Raw genomic sequence first — 21819 nt, 5'->3', positions numbered from 1 at the left:
GGGTCAATGACTAGCATGAAGTAAAGAGGGGACCTGAATCCAGTTTTTCTTCCTTCAATTCCAGGGATCTTTTAACTACACTGTGATTCTTTGTAACCCCCCACATTACTTTGGGCCCACACAGTATCCTCTACACCCCTGGACTGTCTGTCCAGTTGGCTTTAATATAAAACTATAGCTGAAGGGCCAGGAATCTCAGAAAGTACCCACCTGCCATCTCCAATGCAATCAAAGACAACATGTCATGGATGGAGGCTTGGGTGTGGTATGATGCTAACAGGAAGAGGTGACATCCATGCCTGAATTTCTTTGGGTATAAATGTGAAGGTAAGGGCTCGGGACATAGCTCCATGGTAGAGCACTTGCCTAGTATATGCAACCAACCACTAATACTACCAAAAAATATATCTAACTTATAGCATTCTGTGAGCATTAAATCAGATAGTTCATGTGAAGACAATGGAACATTGTCTTATGTATAATAATCCCCCAAGAACTGTCGAGTTCCTCCTCTCTCCTCCCTAAATGGCCTGATGGGAATCAGTTAGCTACCAGGCTCAGTGGTCACCTTCAAACAGTGTCTACCTTAGCAGAAGCTGAAGATCATCCACATCCATAATGGTTCCCAATGCCATGCTAATTTAGAAAATCACTTAGAGTTCCTTATTTTCCCCTCTCTGGATTTTTCCCACCCCACCCTCACATGCAGCCTTTAAATGGAGATGTCTAATTTGTACTCAATAGCCTGGGAACTAGATTGGGGACAGTCCTAATTTAGAACACAAGCTGAAAGTCAGATCTGAACACCTGATGTCACTTTGGGGGAGACCCTCACTCTCTTTGGACCTTCATGTCTTTATCTCTAAAATGAAGATTTGGATTTAAAAATCCCTACAATCAGTGCTGGGGATGTGGCTCAAGCGGTAGCGCGCTCGCCTGGCATGCGTGCAGCCCGGGTTCGGTCCTCAGCACCACATACAAACAAAGATGTTGTGTCCGCCGAGAACTAAAAAATAAATATTTTTTTTTAAAATCCCTACAATCCTACAATTATGAGACTGTATGGATGACCTTTTCATAAGTACACCCTTCATGACTTGTCTTAAGGACTGTGGTATAGACACTAAACCCACTCAGAAGAGTTCCAGAATCTTACCTCTTCATAGATGGAGCTATTGACGGAAGGATCATGGTTCCTCTCCTTGCATCTGGACTAGAAATTCAGAGAGCAAAGAATTACACATTCGACATAAGAGATGTCCTATTCCTGACTAACACAACAAATTCCAAAAGAGACTCAAACCCCAGAAGTCTCCTAAGCTTTCCTCAACAAGAAAGTGAAAAGAATCTACCTCAAGAATAAACAGTGGTATTAATGGTCTCCCAGAAAGCACAGTACATACTGGCTTATGATATGACATTTCTGAACCAAAGCCAGGGTTTAGTATCCCATACCCAAATACCCCTAAGTCTCACACACAAACACACATTCCCAGGGCACATGCACACACATGCACACATACACACACACACACACAGACACACAGACACACACACACATATCCCTCAGACAGTCCTAATGCAATTATCATCCCAAACCATGTATCTCTTCAACACACTTTCCCATAATGTAAACAAAAACGTTTTCAAAATATAATACTAAAGCATGTAAACAGAGTACCTATGCGCATCTGGATGTCCTTGGTTGTAGCATATAATTAAAAATCTCTCATGGTGAGTCCAAGTTGATGAATGACTTATTGAAAAGAGGTTGAATAAGAAGTCTGAATATCCATTCTAAATCCCTTCAAATACATAGTCCCTAACCTATATGGACTCCCACAGTTCTGTGGATTTCCATTTTCCTATTGTACCATGGAGCAGCTCATGGTTTCATACTGCAGTTCAAGCCATGGAAACACTACTCTTCCCATCCTCTCCCATACCAAGTAAAAAAGATGAGCAGAGCATCAGGAAACTCAGCTCCAAGGTACTGGGTACACACAAGAGCTATGAGCTCAGCTTGGAGCAGGATGTGAGTGGAACATGACTGCTGGGGTCCAGGGTCTTCCACCAGCAGGTGACTGGCCAGAAAGTTAGCATTGTTTCCCCCTAACCCAGCCCTCCAGCTGCAGGCCTTAAGTCCTTCCTTCGCAAACCTCTCCAATATCTTTCACCACAGCCTCAGCTGGTCTACTAAGGACCCTGTGGTCCTTCTGCACAAAGCACCTCCTTCCTGTCTTTGTCCCTCGCATCCCACAACAGCCCTAGAAAATCCTATAATCCACTATTCTCTGAGTCCAGAGATGTCCTTATCCTCAAGGCAGAACCCTAAAGGCATTTTTCCTCATTGGCCCATTAACATTGAAACACAGTCATTGAATGGAAGCTACCCGGATACACACCGTGGAGGACCACTCACTGTAGCATGCACACACACTCTTGCAAACACATGCCTGTGTATGCACATGCAAAATACACATCTGCATCAATCACACCACACGGGGGAAGAGACTTACCTTCCTGGAAGGCTGTATAACTGAATACAACGTATTTGTAGCTTCTTTTGATGTGGAAGAAGAAGGCTAATGAGAAAAGAAATAAGAGCATTTCAGAAGCATAGATCCAATACAACCCTAGAGGGATCATTGCTTCCATCACTCTGCCTATACCCTGCCTAGACAGAAGCTTTAAGTGTTAGTAAAAAGAACCCTGAATTATCCAGGAGGCCATGAGTCAACGTGAATGCTAGTCCCACTCTGTTACTAAGGGTAACTACGATTTGTTGAGCAGTTATTTTATACATGCATTCTCCCCTAATTCCTATACCACTCTTATAACTTAGGAACAATCATAAATTTTCCCCTGCCACAGGTGAGGCTACAAAAGGGTGAAAAGTCCAAATCAGACAGAGTATAAACAATGGGTTCAGTATTCAAATCCAAGACCCCCCAGGGCTTTTTTCTCAAGGAGTCAACACCTCCTGTTGGCAACATATCTTCTTTCTCTGGACCTGAAACTAGAGTCCTCCAGGACAGGTAACTATCCTCCTTTTAAGGTACTCCAGAGGGCGATCTCATCCTCACCCAACACCCTAAGCTGAGAGGAGCTCTTCCTTGAATTTTATCCAATCCCTCTCCTTGAATTTCAATGTGAATAAAGCCAGAAAACTGCAGATATCAATCATTCTTGCAATGGATTTTCTGTGCCCCACAGCTCAGCCACCAAGCCTAAGATATGGTTGCACCTAGGCTTGTATAATTTTATCAAAATGGATTTTACTGTCATGTATAACTAATAAGAACCTATAAAATAAAATTTAAAAAGTAAAAATACTTTTTTAAGAAAAGAGTCATTTTATCAGAAACTTTTCATCATTGGCCACAAGGAAGCAGCATTTTCCTTGGGGAGATCTCTCCCAGCCTGGGTTATCAATAATTTGCTGATCAATATTGGATGTGTCTCCTGTCCATGAGTAAATTTCTATAACCCCAGGCTATTAAAGGTGAGGTAGAAGGAGATGGAATGGAGATTCAAAAACCCATTTGGTTTGGTTCTGCCACTACCGAGCTATGTGGCCTTGAGCATATTATCCTGTTTGCTTATCTGTGATGTGGGGTTCAGACTATATCTAAAGCATTAAGACTATTTCATGAGGCTGTTGTGGGAGATTTATTAAGAAAATGGATATACTGTTAAGTCTAAATAAGACTAAAGAGACCAAAACAGATCTAGTATTTCCTGAAAACAGGTATTAGGGGTAATGAGGATAAATTGTATGAGAGCCCCAATGATTGGTGCTGAGAGCCATAGCCAAGTAGGAATGACGCATGGCATTTTGGGTTGAAAGGTGACGCTGCTCAGGGATTAGGGTGGCTCCAGGTTTAGGGTGGATCCTGCTGGGAATAGGGCGGCTCCAGGATTAGGGCGTATCCTGCTGCCTCAGGCGCCTGCTCCTTTGGAGTTCCCGTGGAGTTCTCCTGGGGTTCTGAGAGTATTGGTACGCAGAGCCTGGAGGAGGGAGTGTATTTTTCCCAGAACGTGCGTGTAGAGTGCCGGTGAGAGTTCGGGAATAAAGAGTTGCTGTTTGAATCTACAAGGCTTTTGTGGTGGCTCGGTTATTTTGTGCCCAGCCAGACTGCGGCATTTGGTGGCCCGTACGGGGAATGCCTGAAGCTTGGAGGTAAGTGAAATTGCTCGCCCCTGAGGAAGAGCGAAAGAATGGGTGACCATTTCAAAAAACAATATGTTCTTGTTTTGATTTATTTTGTTTTTATTTCAAGTTGCCTGTCCCTAGAACTTTCTCAGGCAAACTGGGGAAAATGGTTGACTCAAAGTTTAAAGTTGTTCACCCCTAAGGAACAGAAATTGTTAGAGGAAGGAGGCACCCCAGTAAGACCAAGAACAATTAGGGCATATGTTGATACAATACAAAAATGTAGCCCATGGCTTTTTAAAGAGAAGTTGTTAAATATATCACAATGGGACCATCATGGTATCCTGTAGAAGAATTTTTCTTCAACAAGAAAGAGATGGCTAGTTCTGTTTACTATACTTGTCTAAGATCTTGGTTTTTATAGACATCTGATTAATTTACAAAGATAAAGTGTTGAAACATCAACCACTAATATAAAATGAAGTACTCTTTACTTATTAAGTTCCATAAGGTAATATATTTAAACATTATGTGTGTTTTCATAAATTGGTGAATGGAAAAATGTTTAATATTGCTTTGTGTCTGTGTCTTTGCTGAAACAAGGTTACTAAGAGTTAAGATTCTATCAGGTGTAATTTACATACAAAGAGTATAAGAAGTTTCAGTAAAAGCTATTTGAAATGTGGAAATATATTTTAATATGGAAGGTTAGATAAAGAAATGTTTCTAGATGAGATAATCTTTGTGTGGTAAAGTAAAAAGTTGTAAAATGTCTAAGTAAGTTGCAAAAGGCTTTAAAAGGTTAAATTGAAGGTGGTTAAGATGCCTTCATGATGGAGGAAAGATTGCGTCATTCGAAGCCTAGTTAATCTTAAAAGCATTACTTAAAAAAAAAAACCATGAAAATGGAAAGATAATAGGATAAAAGCAATTTGGATAAAGAAGATTAAAAATTTAAAGTGGAAAACTTTAAAGATAAAAGTACAGAAAGGTTTAAAAAAGATAGAGAAGATGTAGGAAGATAAAAAAGATGTAGGAAGACAAGAATTTTAAACCCACAAAATAGGAAGAAAAAAAACTAGGAGGAAAAAAAGCAACTAAGGGTAAATATGCAAACCTTAGAAGTAAACTAGAAGATAGAAACAAGAGGATTTTTCTTCAACAAGAAAGAGATGGCTGGTTCTGTTTACTACACTTGTCTAAGATCTTGGTTTTTACAGACATCTGATTAATTTACAAAGCTAAAGTGCTGAAACATCAATCACTAAATATAAAATCAAGTACTCTTTACTTATTAAGTTCCATAAGGTAGTATATTTAAACTTTATGTGTTTTTTCCTAAATTGGTGAATGGAAAAATGTTTAAAATCAGTTAATGTTTTACTTAACAGGAATCCCATACAATCCACAGGGATAAGGCATAGTTAAAAGAGCTCATCAAACTATTAAAATGTACTTATTAAAACAAAAAGAGGGAATTGGGAAAGGGTATATATCCCCCAAAGATAAACTTAANGGGGAGAACAGCAGCCGATTTGGATTCCAGAGAGATTAATTAAAGCAATTTCTACAGACCAAAAAGAAGATGATTTGACTCAAATCCATAACAGCTGATATCCAGAGCTCCAGCTTGGCTATTCTTACATCTGCGACAGTGATTAACCAGGATGCTTTTTTCAATATCTATTTTATTATTGCCTTTTCCCACATCATAAAGTTTTATTTTATTTTTTGAGCTCATACAGACCTAGGTTAATGTTCTTCTGATCAGTTTTATTTTTTGACTGTGGAGTTTTTAAACATTGCAATGGAGATTTCACCTGTATAAAGCTACAAGGCCTTTACAAGGCCTTTACTATTGTTTTATGTGTTGTACATTTGTGTGCACACTTGTGTTTTACTATTGTCTTATGTGTTGTATATTTGTGTGCACACTTGTGTTTTGTGTTGTATGTCTGTGTGTGCGTATGTCCATATATCATGTATGAGGAGCGCTCATGAAAAAATGGATCCGAATTTTTTTTTTATTCACGTGATTTTAATGGTTTAATTTAAATTGGGTAAACAGCTGTTGAGGATTGTTTTAATATGTGTACAAATAAGGAGGTTAACAGATCTGTTTGTTTACTTTCACCTTTCCTTTTCATTATATTTAATAATTCTGTTCAGGATAATGTAAATTGTTCAGAAAATTGTTTTCTTAGTAACTGTTGGAATGTTACATAATTTCTTTTTAGCATCATTGCCAGAATTCCTATCTTCATCCCAGTGCCGGCGAAGACAAAGATAAAACCAAACTACAGCTTCTATGATAGCTATCACAATAAACTGTATAAACTGATGCATCAATGAATAATAACTCAACAAGTAATGCTCAATCAAGGAGTTGATTTACTTTGGGAGGAAATGGACATACTTATAGATTCCTCTGCTTTGAATTGCTTGCAGAACATGCCTGGACTATGTATCACTTGTATTCATTGTGAACCATCTATCTGTTGGTGCAGCAAATTGTGGTAGTGCTGGCGTATCTTTGCTGATGCTATCACGGGTGATACAATTTTTCCAAAGGAGCCGTCAATTGGCTTGGTGTCGTGGCATTTCTGTATCCTCCTCCCTTCTGCTAGTGATGGTCTAAAATTTGGGGGCCAACAGAGGTGAGGCAAAGAACCTCACCCCCCCACTGTCATCAAGGCCAAATTTAGGGGCCAACAGAGGTGTGGCAAAGAACCTCACCCTCCCCACTGGTGCATAGGCCTATCCACAAGTATGGCTATATGCTGGACCAGTAGTCAGTGACGGGTATGATCCAATTGCAGTGGTACCAACCTAAGACAGGAGGCTGACGCCTAGAGGTCAGCTCATCCAATGACAGGTAAGGACCATACGTTGAATTGGACCACCTAACAGGCATGGTCCCTAAGCCACATTGCTTGTTGTTTAATTAAACAGAAGGGGGGGGATGCTGAGAGCCATAGCCAAGTAGGAATGATGCATGGCATTTTGGGTTGAAAGGCTCCAGGTTTAGGGCGTATCCTGCTGCCTCAGGCGCCCGCTCCTTTGGAGTTCCCATGGAGTTCTCGCGGGGTTCTGAGAGTATTGGTACGCAGAGCCTGGTGAAGGGAGTGTATTTTCCCAGAAAATGCGTGTAGTGTGCCGGTGAGAGTTCGGAAATAAAGAGTTGCTGTTTGAATCTACAAGGCTTTTGTGGTGGCTCGGTTATTTTGTGCCCAGCCAGACTGCGGCAGATTGGAATCAATAGAAAGAGGGAAAAATTGAGTTCCCTAACAAGGTTCCTTCTCCTACAGACAATCTGGGCTAGACCTTCTTCCAAGTGTGGGAAAAGGGAGAATGTCTGCATTGGGCTTTCCAGCTCTGTTAAGATACTCCAGAGGTTCCTCAAAAGATTAGGAATGAAAACACCATATGATCCAGCTATATCACTCCTCGGTATTTATCCTAAAGAAAATATTAAAGTCAGTATAGTATAGCAATAATGCAAACTCATGTTTATAGGAGCACAATCCACAATACCAAATACCCTAAACTAGGAATTTAGGTGAATTAGACCGAGAGCCTTCAAAGACCTAAGTAAGTGTCAACAGTTAATTCCTGCACTAAGGGCTGCAAGACTCTATCTTACATCAACTGAATGCAATGGAACCAACCCTGGTGTCCGTCAATGTATGAATGGATAAAGAAAATGTGACATGTACACACAATGGAGTTTTAATCAGAGAAGAATGAAATTATGTCATTTTCAGGAAAATGGATGGAACTTGAGAGCATTATGTTAAGCAAAATAAGCCAGACTCAGAAAATTAAGGGTTGTATTTTTCTCAAACATATGGAAGTTTGAGAGGAAAAGAAAGATGTGGCATAGGTGGAAGTCTTATGAAAAGAGATGGGAGATCAATAGAGAAGAAGAGGGGACCAAGGAGAAAGGAGGAGAGGAAAGGGGGAAATAATGGGGAAAGTACTGGCCAGATTTTATTGTTATATCATGTGCATATACAAATATATCAACAGATTCCACTATTGTGAATAATTATCATGGACTCATAAAAATATGGAAAATGACACCAGAATATACTGATCTTTTCAACTTGTCAATGCACCTGAAGCCAAGCTAGGCTCTGGACCCCAGGAACACCCAGATCCTGCCATTGAAGGGTGTAAATTGGGGACGGGGCATTAGGGAGCCGCATAGATGGGAATGGAAAGTATTAGAGAAACCAGAGTGGTACCTGGGACTGGATCACAGAGTAAATGGTGATTCCTTCTTCAAGGACTTCCTGCTGCTGTAGAAGAAACAATAAAGGAACATGAGGTGACATGGGTAGACAGCGGGGTCTGTCCAGGTTTCGATTAAACAGGGAAAGATAGAAAAAAGAAGCCTGGGAAGAAGGTAGCCGGACTGGGAAAAGCCTCATCATTGAACACCCCAGGAGGGGGAGAGGCAGGAGGAGTTACAGGAGGTCACAATGGAGCAATTAGTGTCAAGAGCAACTAATGGCTCTTGACACTAATTGTGTGACTGGATTCAAGCAATCCTGTCCATTGGGCACCCCTGTCCCTTCCTTTGCTTTGATAACTTAGAAACCCCTCCTTGCCTTGGCTGACTTGAGGACTAAATTTTCCACATAACCACTGATAATGGGCAGAACTCCAGGCAGAGCTACGATCCCAGCCGTACCTCAGGGCACCGAAATTCAGAAGGTTTAAGCATTTTAAAGACTCAGCATTTTAAGCCCCCCCCCGCCCCCGCCCTCAATCTATGTTTCATAACCAGCTTTCCCTTGGCCTCAAGCCAGTCCTCTTGGCAGCTGTGATGCTGGGTGGAGCCCTAGACCCAAGGCTAAAGGCAGGGGGAACACAGCCCTTCCGGTTTCCCTCCCTCAGGCCTGTCCCACAACAGATTAGGAGTGGAGATATTTCACGCTGCACATCCCTGAGCACATATTTCCAGATGGAGCTCTGCTGGGGAGCCAAAGAAGGTCAGCAGCGTTCATCAGACAAGATGGAAGCTGAACTCCCCAGAAACAAAAAGCTAAGAGGAAGAGAAATGTCAAGCCATCTTTGGAGGCCAGAGAGTCATGGGCAGGTGTCAAGAAACAGGAGTTGTTTGTTTTTTTTCTCTCCTGTGGATGGTCTCCAAAGTGAGACCACATGAAACTTGGGATTTAGGCCTTCAGGCTGGGGTCTGGAGACAGGGACAGACCCCATAGAAGGCTAAGGCTAGGCAGAGAGGAACCTGAGTCAGAAGCAGTGTAACAAGCCTGAGTCTCCAACAGATTTCTTTTACTCTAAATGGTTATTTCCTCCTTTCTCTAAAGTCATCTTCATTTGGGGAGAGCGGGGAGGTAGGAGATAAATGGCTAAAGCTAGATGCATGTGCCCTTAGGAATTCGTACCTGAATCTGGAAGTAGTCAAACTATCTCCTCTTTAATTTTCACACCCCAATATTCCATTTTGAGGGCAAAGAAACAGGCGAGGGGAGCTGCCCTCATTCCCACTGAGGAAATAGACCTGAGGGAGGCTGCCTCACGAGGCCTCCTCTGTCTGGAGAGCGGAGGGATTCCTCATTGTTGCCTCCTCTAGCCAAGCACCAAAATTGGCAGTGGGAAATGGGGCCTTCCTCCGCACTCCCACCTGCTACCCAGCAGTTCAGCAGGCACTGCCTGATCCATCAGAGCCTTTCCCCGGGCTTGTCACCACATCCTGCCTGTGGTACTGGGGGCATCTTCAACCCCCCTGCAGCTTCCTCTTTTACATCCCTGGATGACAGGAAGAGGTGGCCACCGCCCTGCTGAGAGCTGGTGAGAGAGGTTCCTGGGGGAGACACCCAGGGCTCATCAGTTTAAAATCAAGCTGATGACTCTCTCCAGCACCTCAGCCAGACTCGGGCCTCTTCTTTTCCAAAAGGCTGAGAACATGGATCAATGAGCCAGTTACAGAACTGTTATGCTTTGGCTGGTCACACTCCCCAGACCAGGGTGACAGTGAAAAGACCCACCCAAGTAAGCTCTTAACTGCTAGAGAAACAGAATTTGTGGTCATGAAGTGGCACCCCCTTTCTCCACAGAAAAGCCCTCTTCACCATGGCTGATTTTAGGACTGTCAGAAAAAGAGTCCATTGCAGATAAACTTCCTATTTTCGTGTCACCCTGTTCACTTGGCCACTGGCCGAGAAGATACCAGCACTCCAGGTGCTGGACACCCCTTACTAGTTTTCACAAACGTATCCAGTATAGTACTTTGAAGAAATGTGCAAACAAGGCCTCTGGCCTTGAGCTGGGCTTCACAGAGATGTCTACATTTTTAAGATAAGTTACAATTGGGCTCCATGGTAACAGCTGGCAGGGGAGGAAAGAAAGGGGAGAAGAAGCTCTCCCCTTCTCAGGTGCTGTCCTTGAAGGGTTAACTTGCCCAGAACAGTAAAAGGAAAAGCTGCTTTTATGTGAAATTCTGCAGACTGTGAACTTCTGAGCCCCTCCCCTTACACGCTGGGTATAAAACTCTGAAACTCCCTGAACTCGGGGTTCAGGGGATTGATTGATTATAGCAAAAGCTGTGCCCCCTGAACCTGGCTGCAGCCAAATAAAACTGTTTCCTGCTGTCTTCGGTGCCTTGCCTCATTTGTCCCTGCAACAGTCAGAAACAATAAATACAGGAAGGTTTCCCTCCTCTTGGCACTCAGCCCATCTGGAGAGGCTGAGCAGCAATGAGAACACCGTGGTGCTGTCTGGGGAGGAAGGAGCAGCCTCTGCCCTCTGGATTTTCTTGTGCTTCATCCCTTCGCACCACGCATGTCATGTCTGCCTCCCTTTCATTTTCTCTGCTTCCTTTGTTTTCCCTCATTTCCTGTCTGGCCAGAACTAAGAAACTGATGGAGAAAAGAAATGGGGGAGGGCTGAGGATAACTTTGAAAGGATCAATGTCCATTTCTCTTTGTCCCCCTGCTCTGAATGGCCATTCTCCAAAAAGCAACTTCCAGACCAACGGAGAGAGACCCCAACCCATAGAATGCCATACTTCATTCCTCCTCATCTGTGGGTTTTTGACATCTTCATAAATTGTCAGAAGTGTCTCTGGGCTGGTCTCTGTGGAAAGAGGTAAGCAAGGAACAGAGCTTCAGAAACGTCCAGAGGGCTTCCTGTCCAGCTCCCACTTTTGATGGTCCTACCTCTCCCCAAGATGGCCCAGACCTTAAGAACGGCTCTAGAAAAGAGGCGGATTAGTGCTCTTCCCACAATACCTAAAGAGCATGTGATGTGCCCATCCCTGACATACCTTCTCTATCAAGATGGGCAGACCCCAATCAAACCAGGCAACCTGCAGATAAGTCTGCACATTGAGGATCAGATGCAAACATCTGGCAGCCAACACAGAAAGAAGCCTTGCTGCCACTGGTTGCCCTCTCTCAACCACGTACACGCATCCCGACACTCCCGGAGGGAAGGGATACTATGCATCCAGGCACATCCCACTGAACACAGGACCCAGCCACTGAATCTGATGTATCGGGCCACAGCACCCCTCAAGGACCATCCACTTACGTGACTGCTTTCTCTTTCTCTTCCTCACACAGAAGCAAGTGAAAGTGACAATAAACAGTATGGCCAGAATAATGACAATCACCATAAAGGACAGAATTCTGGATCCTGATAAATTAAAAAAAAATTTTTTTTAAAAGATGCAAGGACTGAACTCACTCCACCTCTTGCTTCCCACCTGCCAGCTGCAGCAGCTGTTTCAAAACCCACTCTCCTCCCCAGTGTGGCTGGTCTCCTCCTGCCCTATGAATCCTGCACCAAGGTTGTCTCTGCTCAATTGGGTAACTTCCCATAAGTGATACCAAGAGTTTGGACATTAATTTCTGACAGGTCTTGTCCAAATTGTAATTCTGTAGGCTCAGTGTTACGGATTTAACCCTCTGAGCTTCAAATTTTCTCACGCATTAAAAGGAGCTAAAGCTATCCACCTATAAGGGATCATCACACAATCTGATATATGGAAAGCATCTGGCACAGCAAATATTGTATCTATTCATTGTTTATAATTCAACAAATATTTATTGCACACCTACTATGCACCAGGCAAGTCTTCCATTTCACCTTCCTGCTATTCCTGCCTCCACTGCTCTTCCTCACCTGAACTTCAACATTGAACATTTGTGTTGCATGTGTTGCCTGATATATAATCCAGCCAACATGAGAAGGGAGAGGAATTAAGTGTTTCAGGGCCAACTGACTAGCTTTCCACAACATTATCTCACTAAATCATAACAGCAATCCTGTGAGGCACCCGTTATTGTTACCCACATTTTACCCTAGAGAACAATTGAAACTCACAGAGGCTAATGAATCTGTCTGAGATCACAGAGTTCGTTCATGTAAAGTGCAAAAACCAGTGTCCTTCTCACTACATAGTGCCTCCATCTTGTTTGTTTCTATTTTGCCCATAAGTACTTGGTTTTGTTGCCCCAATTTTGTTGAAGGTTTTTAAGAACAGAGACTGCATGGTTTGGGTTTGGGTTTGGGTTTTTTTCCATCACACCAATGCTGACTGGCACATTAAGTCTTTGTTTATCTAATAAAAACCGATGTAAACTCAGGTGATTCTCAGCATAAGCAATAAACCCAGATCTCCCCCAGGCATCGTGTGATTCTCCTGACCCAAGGCACTATTGGACAGTGTTATTACCTCCTGGAGAGCTGCATGGTGAGCCACCACTCAAGAGGACAGAGCAGGTCTCCATATATCTTTCAGAGGAAGAAGATAATGGTCAGGAGCCATTGCAAGACTCACCAAACAACCATGCATTCCCTGTGTGTAGGGAAAACTTGCATCTCCAGAAGGATATGGAGTTAAAATCTTCCCAGACTAAGATAGGCCTGGGTTATAGAGACCATGTGCCTAGAGGCCAGGCCCTTGCTGAGGGAGGGCTAAATGACACTGGGGGAGGAAGCCCAGGAATGGCATATCCAAGTCTCCCTTGCATGTGAGCCTGGTCATGGGGTCCAACACCTTAAGCCTGTGTCATAGCCTAAAGTGCTCCACTTACTCAGGGGGACACGTAGACATCCCTGGGTGAGGTTGAGGGTTTGGCTTGCCCAACTGACAGGGTTGCTAACATTGCAGGTATATGTGTTCTGGTCATTGGGATCAACCGACACCTCCAGATATGTAAAGTTCCCAGACGTCGAGATCAATTCATTGTCTCTGTACCAAGTGTAGGTCACATTGCTGTCCCTGGAGACCAAGCAGGACAGCACCACTTGGCATTTCCTTTCTTCCAGGGCCTTCCACTGTTCCTGCAGGAGAGGCTGCTCAACATGATCTGGAAGCAGAGATTCTGATCAGAAAGGTGCTGGAAATACATGTCCTACAGGAATCGAGGGGACTGGGTGAGGAATCCTGGAGACTCACCAAATACGAAAACCTTGAAGTGGACCACGTTCACCTTTCCAGACTCATTGGTCACCTCCAGTTTATAATGACCACTGTCCTGTGGCTTAGCGGCCTTGATGAGAAGGGTTAAGTTCTCAAAGTTAAAATCAAGTGTATTGTTGAAATGTTTAAGAGCTAAATCTTCATACGTCGGAGTGGAATTATTCCTCCAAGTCAGTATCACATAAGTTTCTGGACATGAGAGTAGCTGCATCTTCCATTGAACAGAAGATATCTCCATCTGTGTGTTAGAAGGCCGTAGAGGGAGGGGCCTTCCCGAGAGACCAACCACATTGTAAGTAGAATCTGGGGATCCTAGGAGAGAAAAACCAGGCTGACAGTGACAGAAAGAGTGTGAGGCCTGAGCAATGTGGGCAGTTGGAGGCAATCTCCCTTAAGCTAAGAGGATGGAATCATGTGTGAGGAGTCTGGAGTCAAAGAGAATCTGAAAATATACTTCCTTTATCTGCCTGTCCTTCTTCCCAAGCTCTGTCCTCTAGTCTGAAGGAACCCACAAACCAATAACCATAGTTAGGACCTCTCAAGTACTTACCATGTGACAGGCAGATTTCAAACATTTACATGTTTTAACTACTTAATTTCACAGGAACCCCTGTGAAGGTCTTATCCTTATTTTATGGGTGAGGAAACTAAGTTAGAAAGCACTCAAGTAACACAGTGAGAATGATGAGCTCGAAATCCAGCTGCTTTGTCTTAGGGGATGAGTTTTTAACCAAGATGCTATAAACACTGTGTCTGATGGGACTGCCTTCCAGAAGCTTTGAAGCAACCACTAGTGATGACAATGGCCAGACCTAGTGAGACAGACCCTCCAAGCTGCTCCTCTTCTGTCCTCTCATAGAGTTGAATTCATCATCCTCTCTTACAGCACCTGGCACGTTGGTTTGTGGGCTTTACTCATTGACATTTACCAATCTTTGACCAGAAACTATCCACAAAGATCACTCCCTAAAATTAGAACAATTAGAAAAACAAAAATAAAATTATACTTCCCAAGTATACCACAGAAGCTGAGACTGTCGGTGAAGAAAAGCACAAATTCCTATGGCCATTTTTTGGCAGGGAAGCTACGTGGCACAGCCCACTGCATGAAGGAAATACGAGAGTCAGTCGTCCTGGATTGGAGAGAGGGAGAATTTAAAGTAGAAAACAGGATCTGGGGATAGTTACACAAATGGCTCTGTTAAAATGAGGCCAAGGGAGGCAAAGCAAGATGGTACTTAAATAAGATCCTCGAGTGATCATCTCCCCACAGGGCATAGCAAGTTGAAGAGCTATTCTTCCACCAAACTACCTTCACAAGAGCTCAGGAAATGAGGTGAGAGAACATAGTCCTGCTTATGATGAAATGAAAGAAGTATTGAAAAAGGCAGAAAAGAATGAGAAGCCCATGTCACCCCTTCCCCAATTCCAAGCAGTCCAGTGTGGAGAGAGACTCCACCTGCTTGAGATAGTGAGCAAGTTTAGGTCATGCCTTACACTTGAAAACTACTGCTGGACAGAATCCCAAGACCCCTACCACCAGGCCAATACCCACCAATTGAATAGACACCTGCATACCTATTCCAACCTTAGGAGGCAGTGTGGGAAGCAAGATTCCACCTGCTGGGAACAGGGCACAAATCTAGCATGGGACTTGGTCTTGGAGTTCAGTACCAGATCTGCAGCAGTAAGAGCAGCATCCAGTAGAAAGTGAATGCCCCAAATGCAGGCCAGAGCTCACAGATGGAGAGTTTAGCCAGTCCCAGCATCAGGTGCAGACCCATGCACCAGTGGGACAGGATCCTACATCACCACCTACATCACCACCAGCTGTGGCCTGGGCCTTGATGCAACCCTGAGGCCGTGCAGAACTTTGAGGCTGTGACACTCAAGCATGTTAAAGGTTATCATCAGTCTAGGTGGTCAAGGAACTGCCTTCACCAAATCTTGGGCAGCTCTGTCCTCTAGTCTGAAGGAACCCACAAACTAATAACCATAGTTAGGATCTCTCAAGTACTTACCATGTGACAGGCAGATTTCAAACATTTACATGTTTTAACTACTTAATTTCACAAGTAGTTAAAACACAGGGGGACACGTGGTCATTATAAACTGGAGGTGACCAGTGACCAGTGACTGAGGCCGGACAGGGTGGTAAGCAGAGAACTTTGCCCTGGAACTTAGTGGGGGGCTGGTGAAGCCCATTGGGCAGATCCTCAAAGACCCCACCCACACGTTTACCTGTGGATGAAGCCTCTAGAATAGCTCTAGTGCTGGGGAAGACATGTGGCCCCAGTCTATTGGCTTCTATTCCAGCTAGCATCAGCTGGGCCTAATGGCAGCCATGAGTCTAACTCAGCAATAGGTAGCCCCCAGCAATGTAAGCTACCACAGTGTTCTGATCTTGGTGGGCTATGAGCACTAGGTGTGACACAACTTGATGGCATCAGTGGTCACAGGCATGCCATAGGAAACTAGTGCTGGTCCATCCATGGTAATTCTGTCCAGAGCCAGGAAAAATTCTTCAGGACCTGACCACAGGTGGGCAACTGTGGATGTGTCCTTGGGCCTACCCTAGGCCCAGGAGAGGATTGTAGGATAAACACTCTCTCTAAATACTCCCCTGGTCTGTTCTGAACAGCACACCAGCAGTGCATTTGGGATACACTAGGCCTGGACACCCATTATTACTGAAACTGTGACAATTTACCAACAGCAGACTCCCAGCAAACCTGGACCTGCATGTCATCCAGTATTGGAATAGTAGAAGTGACTACAGGCTCAAAGAAAATAAGCAGCCTACTTAGAATTTCTGAAAAGACAGGCACAAACAACCAGATTGGGAAGACCAGAATAAATACCTAATGCTCAGATATTGCCCAGACAATGCCCAGATAATGTCATATGCCGATAAGCATAAAGGCTTTCAGAAAATGATGACCTCCCCTGATACTCAAAATAAGATGTCAGAAACTGACAGGTGGCAATCAGTATGGGAGAATGATCAGACGGACAACTTATAACAGCTGTTTTAAGGAAACTTGAAGAAAACATAAAAAAAACATGTCAATATTCTAACAGAGAAATTGAAAAAAGAGTAGAAGCAACTGTTCTTAGTCCAGTTAGTGAAACAAAGTTAATTTTAAGATAAAGAAACTAGCAAACCTTTTTCTAGACTAAGAAAAAGAGAGAAAAAAACTCAAGTAAATGAAAGCAGAGATAAAAGAAGAGATTATAATTGACACCACAGAAATACAAAGAATTCTTAGAGATTTTTATGAACAAGTTGTCAACAAATTGGATAATCTAGAAAAAAATGGAAAAATTCTTAAGAAACATAGGCCCCATCAATATTAAGTCATGAAGAAACAAGAAACATGAACAGAACAATAAGAAGTAATGATATTGAATCCATAATTAAAAGTCTCCCATAAAAAAATGGAAAAGCCCAGTGGGGCTGGGTATGGAGAGTACGTGTCTAGCATGCATTAGGCCCTGAGTTGGATTCAAAGCAAGCAAAAAAAAAAAAAAGAAAGAAAGAAAAGCCCAAGATCAGAGCTTCACTGATAAATTCTATCATCAACCATTTAAAGAAGAATTAATATCAATTCTCAAGTTACTCCAAAAAATAGAAGAGGAAGGAATTCTTCCAAAAGCATTTGATGAGTTCAGCCTTATCCTGATACCAATACTAGATAAGGGCACAATAAAGAAAAAAAAAAAAAACTACAGGCCAATATCCTCTGTGAACATCAATGCAAAAATTCTCAACAAAATACCAACAAATCAGCTAGGGATGTAGCTCAGTAGTAAAGTGCTTTCTTACCATGCACAAGGTTCTGGATTTGATCACCAAACACCCCCGACACACCCACATACACCCCTAGAAATCTGAATCCAAAAGCATATTTAAAAGATTATTCATCATGGGTCTGGGGCTGTAGCTCAGTGGCAGAGCGCTTGCCTAGCATGAGTGAGGCACTGGGTTTGATCCTTAGCAAAAAAAAAAAAAAAACACTAAACAAATAAAGGCACGCTGTCTATCTACAATTATAAAACAAACTTTTTTTTTTAAAAAAAAAGATTATTCATCACAATCAAGTGGGATTCATCCCAGGGATGCAAGAATGATTCAATGTATGCAAATCAATAAATATGATACACCACATCAACACAATAAAAGACAAAAACCACATGAGCATCTCAATGGATTCAAAAAAGGCATTTGATAAAATCTAATGTCCCTTCATAAAAAGGCTGAATAAATTAGGCAGAGAGAACATACCTCAGCGTAATAAAAGCCATTTATGAAAGCCATCAGCTAAAATTATACTGAGTGGGGGGCAATCTGAAAGTTTTCTAAGATCTGGAACATAACAAGGATGCCCATTTTCAGTATTTTGACTCAACATAGTCCTAGCCGGAGCAATCAAGCAAGAGAAAAAAATAAAGAACATTTAAATTGGAAAAGAGGAAGATGAATTGTCACTATTTGCTGATGATATGATCTTCCATATAGCAAACCCCTAAAACTCAAGAAAACAAAAACTACTAAAGCTGATAAATGAATTCAGCAAAGTTACAGGATATCAAAAATCAATATACAAAAATCAGTAGTATTGCTCTATATAGCAAATTATCTGAAATAGAAATCAAGAAAGTAATTTCAGTTATAATACCTACAAAAAAAACCTGGAATAAATTTAATCAAAGATGTGAAGGATCTCTATGATGAAAATTATAAAACATTGATGAAAAAAATTAAAGAGGACATTTTAAAAAGTGGAAGAACATCCTGTGTCCATGTATAAGAAGAATCAATATTGTTAAAATGTCCATATTCCTTCCCCTAAGTGATCTACAGAAGCAATACGATTCCTTTCAAAATACCAGACTTTCCACAGAACTCGAAAAAATAATCCTAAAATTTAGATAGAAAAACACATATACACACACTTGAATAGCCAAAGCCATCTTGTATAAAAATAATAAAGCAGTAGGTATTCATTATCTGACTTTAAAACACTAAAAAGCTGTAAGAATCAAAAAAGCATGGTATTCATGGTATAGAAAACCTAGAAGTAAGCCCATGCACCTACGGCCAACTGATTTTTGACAAAAGTGCTAAGATCATGCTTTGAAGAAGAATATGCTCTACAGCACGATAGGCTAACTGTGGTCAACGATGATTATTTGAATATTTCAAAACAGTTTCTGAAAAACCACATCCCAGTATCTCTTATGAACAAATATGCAAACTGAATATTCTTAAACTGAATCCAGCAGTACATCAAAAATAACATATTCTGAATAATAGAGGTTTATCCCAAGTGTTCAAATTTATTAACATTTTAAATTCATGAATATAATTCACCACATTAATTCACCACACATTCACCATAGTAACAAAATAAATGAGAAAAATAAAAGTATTTTCTCAATAGGTGCAGAAGAGGAATTTATTAACATTCAGCAGAAGTTCATGATTTTTAAATTCAATTTAAAATTTTTAACTGAAACATAAGATGCCAAAATTTTACATATTAATGGAGTACCATGTGATGTTCCAATACATGTTTAAATCAAGTTAAATATCTGTCTCTTTTGACATTCATCATTTCTTTATGGTAAAAACCCTTATTCATAATTATTTTTAAATTTTTCAACCAATAGTAGGAAACTTTTTTAATCTGATAAAGTTTAGAAGCCAATAAAATGCTTTTCCGCTAAGTTCAGGAACAAGACAAGGATTCAATAATCACCTCTTTGAATCAACATCCTACTGGCGGTCATGGCTAATTCAATAAAACAAGAAAAATAAATGAAAGAAATAAAAATTGGAAATGAATATATAAAACTGTGAGTATTCATGATGATATAATTGTGTATGTAGGAAACACAGAGGACTATATGAAAAAACAGTTAAATTTATAAACCAGTTTAGAAAGGTGGCTATATATAAGGTCAATATATAAAAAAATCATTTGTATTTCTATATATAACTGCAAACACCTAAGAAATCAAATTTGAAGACAATATAATTAAAACACTACAAAAAATTAAAATACCTAGAAAAATTCAACAAGAAATATTTATTACCTAGATACCCAAGGTAACAAAAGATATCTGAGAAAGACGTAAAGAGCGAAATAAAGGGAGGGACATAATGTGGATTTTTAACTGGAAGACTTATATTGTTTTTGTTTGTTTGTTTGTTTGTTTTGTTTTGTTTAGCTGTAGTTGGACACAATATCTTTATTTTATTTATTTATTTTTATGTGGTGCTGAGGATCAAACCCAGGGCCTCACACATGCTAGGCAAGTGCTCTACCACTGAGCCACAGCCCCAGCCCAAGACTTATATTGTTGAGATGTCAGTTCTCCCTAAACTAAACTACAGATTCGATGGCATTCCAAGAAAAAATCTAGAAAGTTACTTTTGCAGAAATTGGTAAATTAAATCTAAAATCTATGTAAAAGTGCAAAAGATCGAGTGTCCCTGAGTTCAATCCCCGGTACCCCCACCCAACAACAACAACAAAAAAGAATGTTCGTGGGGCTGGGGATGTGGCTCAAAGCGGTAAACGCGCTCGCCTGGCATGCACGGGGCCCTGGGTTCGATCCTCAGCACCACATAAAATAAATAAATAAATAAAAATGTTGTGTCCACTGAAAACTGAAAAATAAATGTTTAAAAAAAAAGTTCTCTCTCTCTCTCTCTCTCTCTCTCTCTCTCTCTCTCTTTAAAAAAAAAAAGAATGTTCGTAATGACTTTATTCATAATAATTCAAAATGAGAAACAATCCAAATATCTGTCATTGGAAGATTAATAAAGAGATCATTCCATATTCTGATAAGGCAGTATTGCACAGCAATGAAAAAGAATAAACTATTTTGAGGCAACATTGTGAACGGATTTCATCTGAATGATGATTAGTAAGAAAGCCAGGCACAAAAGAATTCCTAGTGAATTATTCCATTTATAGTGACATTTAAAATTAGGAAAAGCTAATCTATAGTGAGCAAGTTTAGAATGTTGGTTACTTTGGAGTTATTGCCAACTTAGAGGGAAAGAATCCTGCTGGGTGCTAGAAATATTTTACATCTCAATGTGGGTAGTGGTCATGTGTGCATACGTATATAAAAGTTCTTTAAGCAATTCATTTAAATTTTGTGCACAACACTGTATATTTTGATACAAAAAAAAATAAAAAGGAATATCGGCCACCTCTCATAAAGTAGTTTTGACCATTAAATTCAGACATACTTTGATAAAAGCAAAGTGTGATGCTGTTTGTCACTGTGGAAACACTGCCACAGCAAGAGCAGAGACAGACAAGAGCTCCCCATGCATCTATTAGCTAAACCCATCTCTTAGATAATATCAGAAAAGTCTTCCTGAAGCTGTTACTAAAATGGCAGACAGAAATCAGTAGATCAGAAGACCAACTTCTTACAACAGACAAGAAAGTACACCAGGCAAATTTACAGATTAATAAGGAAAATGCTCAGTGTTCAATGAATATTGGACTCACTACGTGTCAGGCTCTAGGACAGAATTTCTTAACCTTGGCTCTTGACATTTAGGGCCCAATAATTCTTCACTGTGCTCTGTGTTGTAAGGATGTTTAATAGCATTCCTGTCCTCTACCCACTAGGCTCTAGTAGAACCCTTTCCCTGTTGCCAAATATCCCCTGGGGTTGGGGAACTGTCCCAGTTGAGAAACCCTGCCCTGGGCATTAGGGCATAGGGGTGAGCAAGATAAACAAAGTCCCTGCTGTCATGGAGTTTACATGCTCATGTGAGCACACACCATAAATAAGTGAAAAATAAGAAGGATTCTTTCAGAGAGACATAAGTGCCTTGCATAGAGTTTTTAAAGGTCACAAAACAGAGTAAGAAGTGTGGGAATTTCTTTAGACTCAAGGATGAAAAGACCTTCCTAAGGAGCTGGACATGTGGACTGAGAAAGACATGAAGGTTCCAGTCAGGGGAGGAGCTAGAGGAAAGGCATTTCATGTAGGTGGATCAGCCCTTTAAGATCCTCCGTGGCCAGAGGATAAAGCATAAGGTCCAAACCTTACGCAGAGTGTTAAGAATAGAAGAAGTAAGAATAAGAGGTTTGGTGATTTTCAGCATTTGCAAAGAAATAAAGTATCATAAAACTTCCTCTCCCAGAAACAGGACATCACCTCTACAGGCTAT

At 41.3% G+C, this 21819-nt stretch overlaps 1 protein-coding gene across 3 annotated transcripts in view; it reads right to left on the bottom strand.

Annotated features, from left to right (window-relative positions):
• Cd244 (CD244 molecule) overlaps positions 1-21819 on the bottom strand; it is a 29856-nt gene that overhangs the window by 1796 nt on the left and 6241 nt on the right. The window contains exons 2-8 of one of the 3 annotated variants that reach the window (XM_048810176.1): positions 13590-13944; positions 13225-13500; positions 11717-11821; positions 11193-11260; positions 8404-8457; positions 2520-2585; positions 1157-1213 (exon numbers count right to left, since the gene is read on the bottom strand). In XM_048810176.1, coding sequence (XP_048666133.1) covers positions 1157-1213; positions 2520-2585; positions 8404-8457; positions 11193-11260; positions 11717-11821; positions 13225-13500; positions 13590-13851 — 888 coding nt within the window. In that variant the 5' untranslated portion in view covers positions 13852-13944. Of the gene's footprint in view, positions 1-1156; positions 1214-2519; positions 2586-7318; positions 7616-8403; positions 8458-11192; positions 11261-11716; positions 11822-13224; positions 13501-13589; positions 13945-21819 lie in introns of those variants that run through there. The other 2 variants (XM_015491992.2, XM_015491991.2) reach the window with 2 other exon arrangements.

This window comes from Marmota marmota, unplaced genomic scaffold, assembly GCF_001458135.2.
Source record: "Marmota marmota marmota unplaced genomic scaffold, marMar, whole genome shotgun sequence".
Taxonomy (NCBI): domain Eukaryota; kingdom Metazoa; phylum Chordata; class Mammalia; order Rodentia; family Sciuridae; genus Marmota; species Marmota marmota.
The sequence above is the reverse complement of the archived record's forward strand: the minus strand, read 5'-3'. Positions and strand labels throughout refer to the sequence as shown.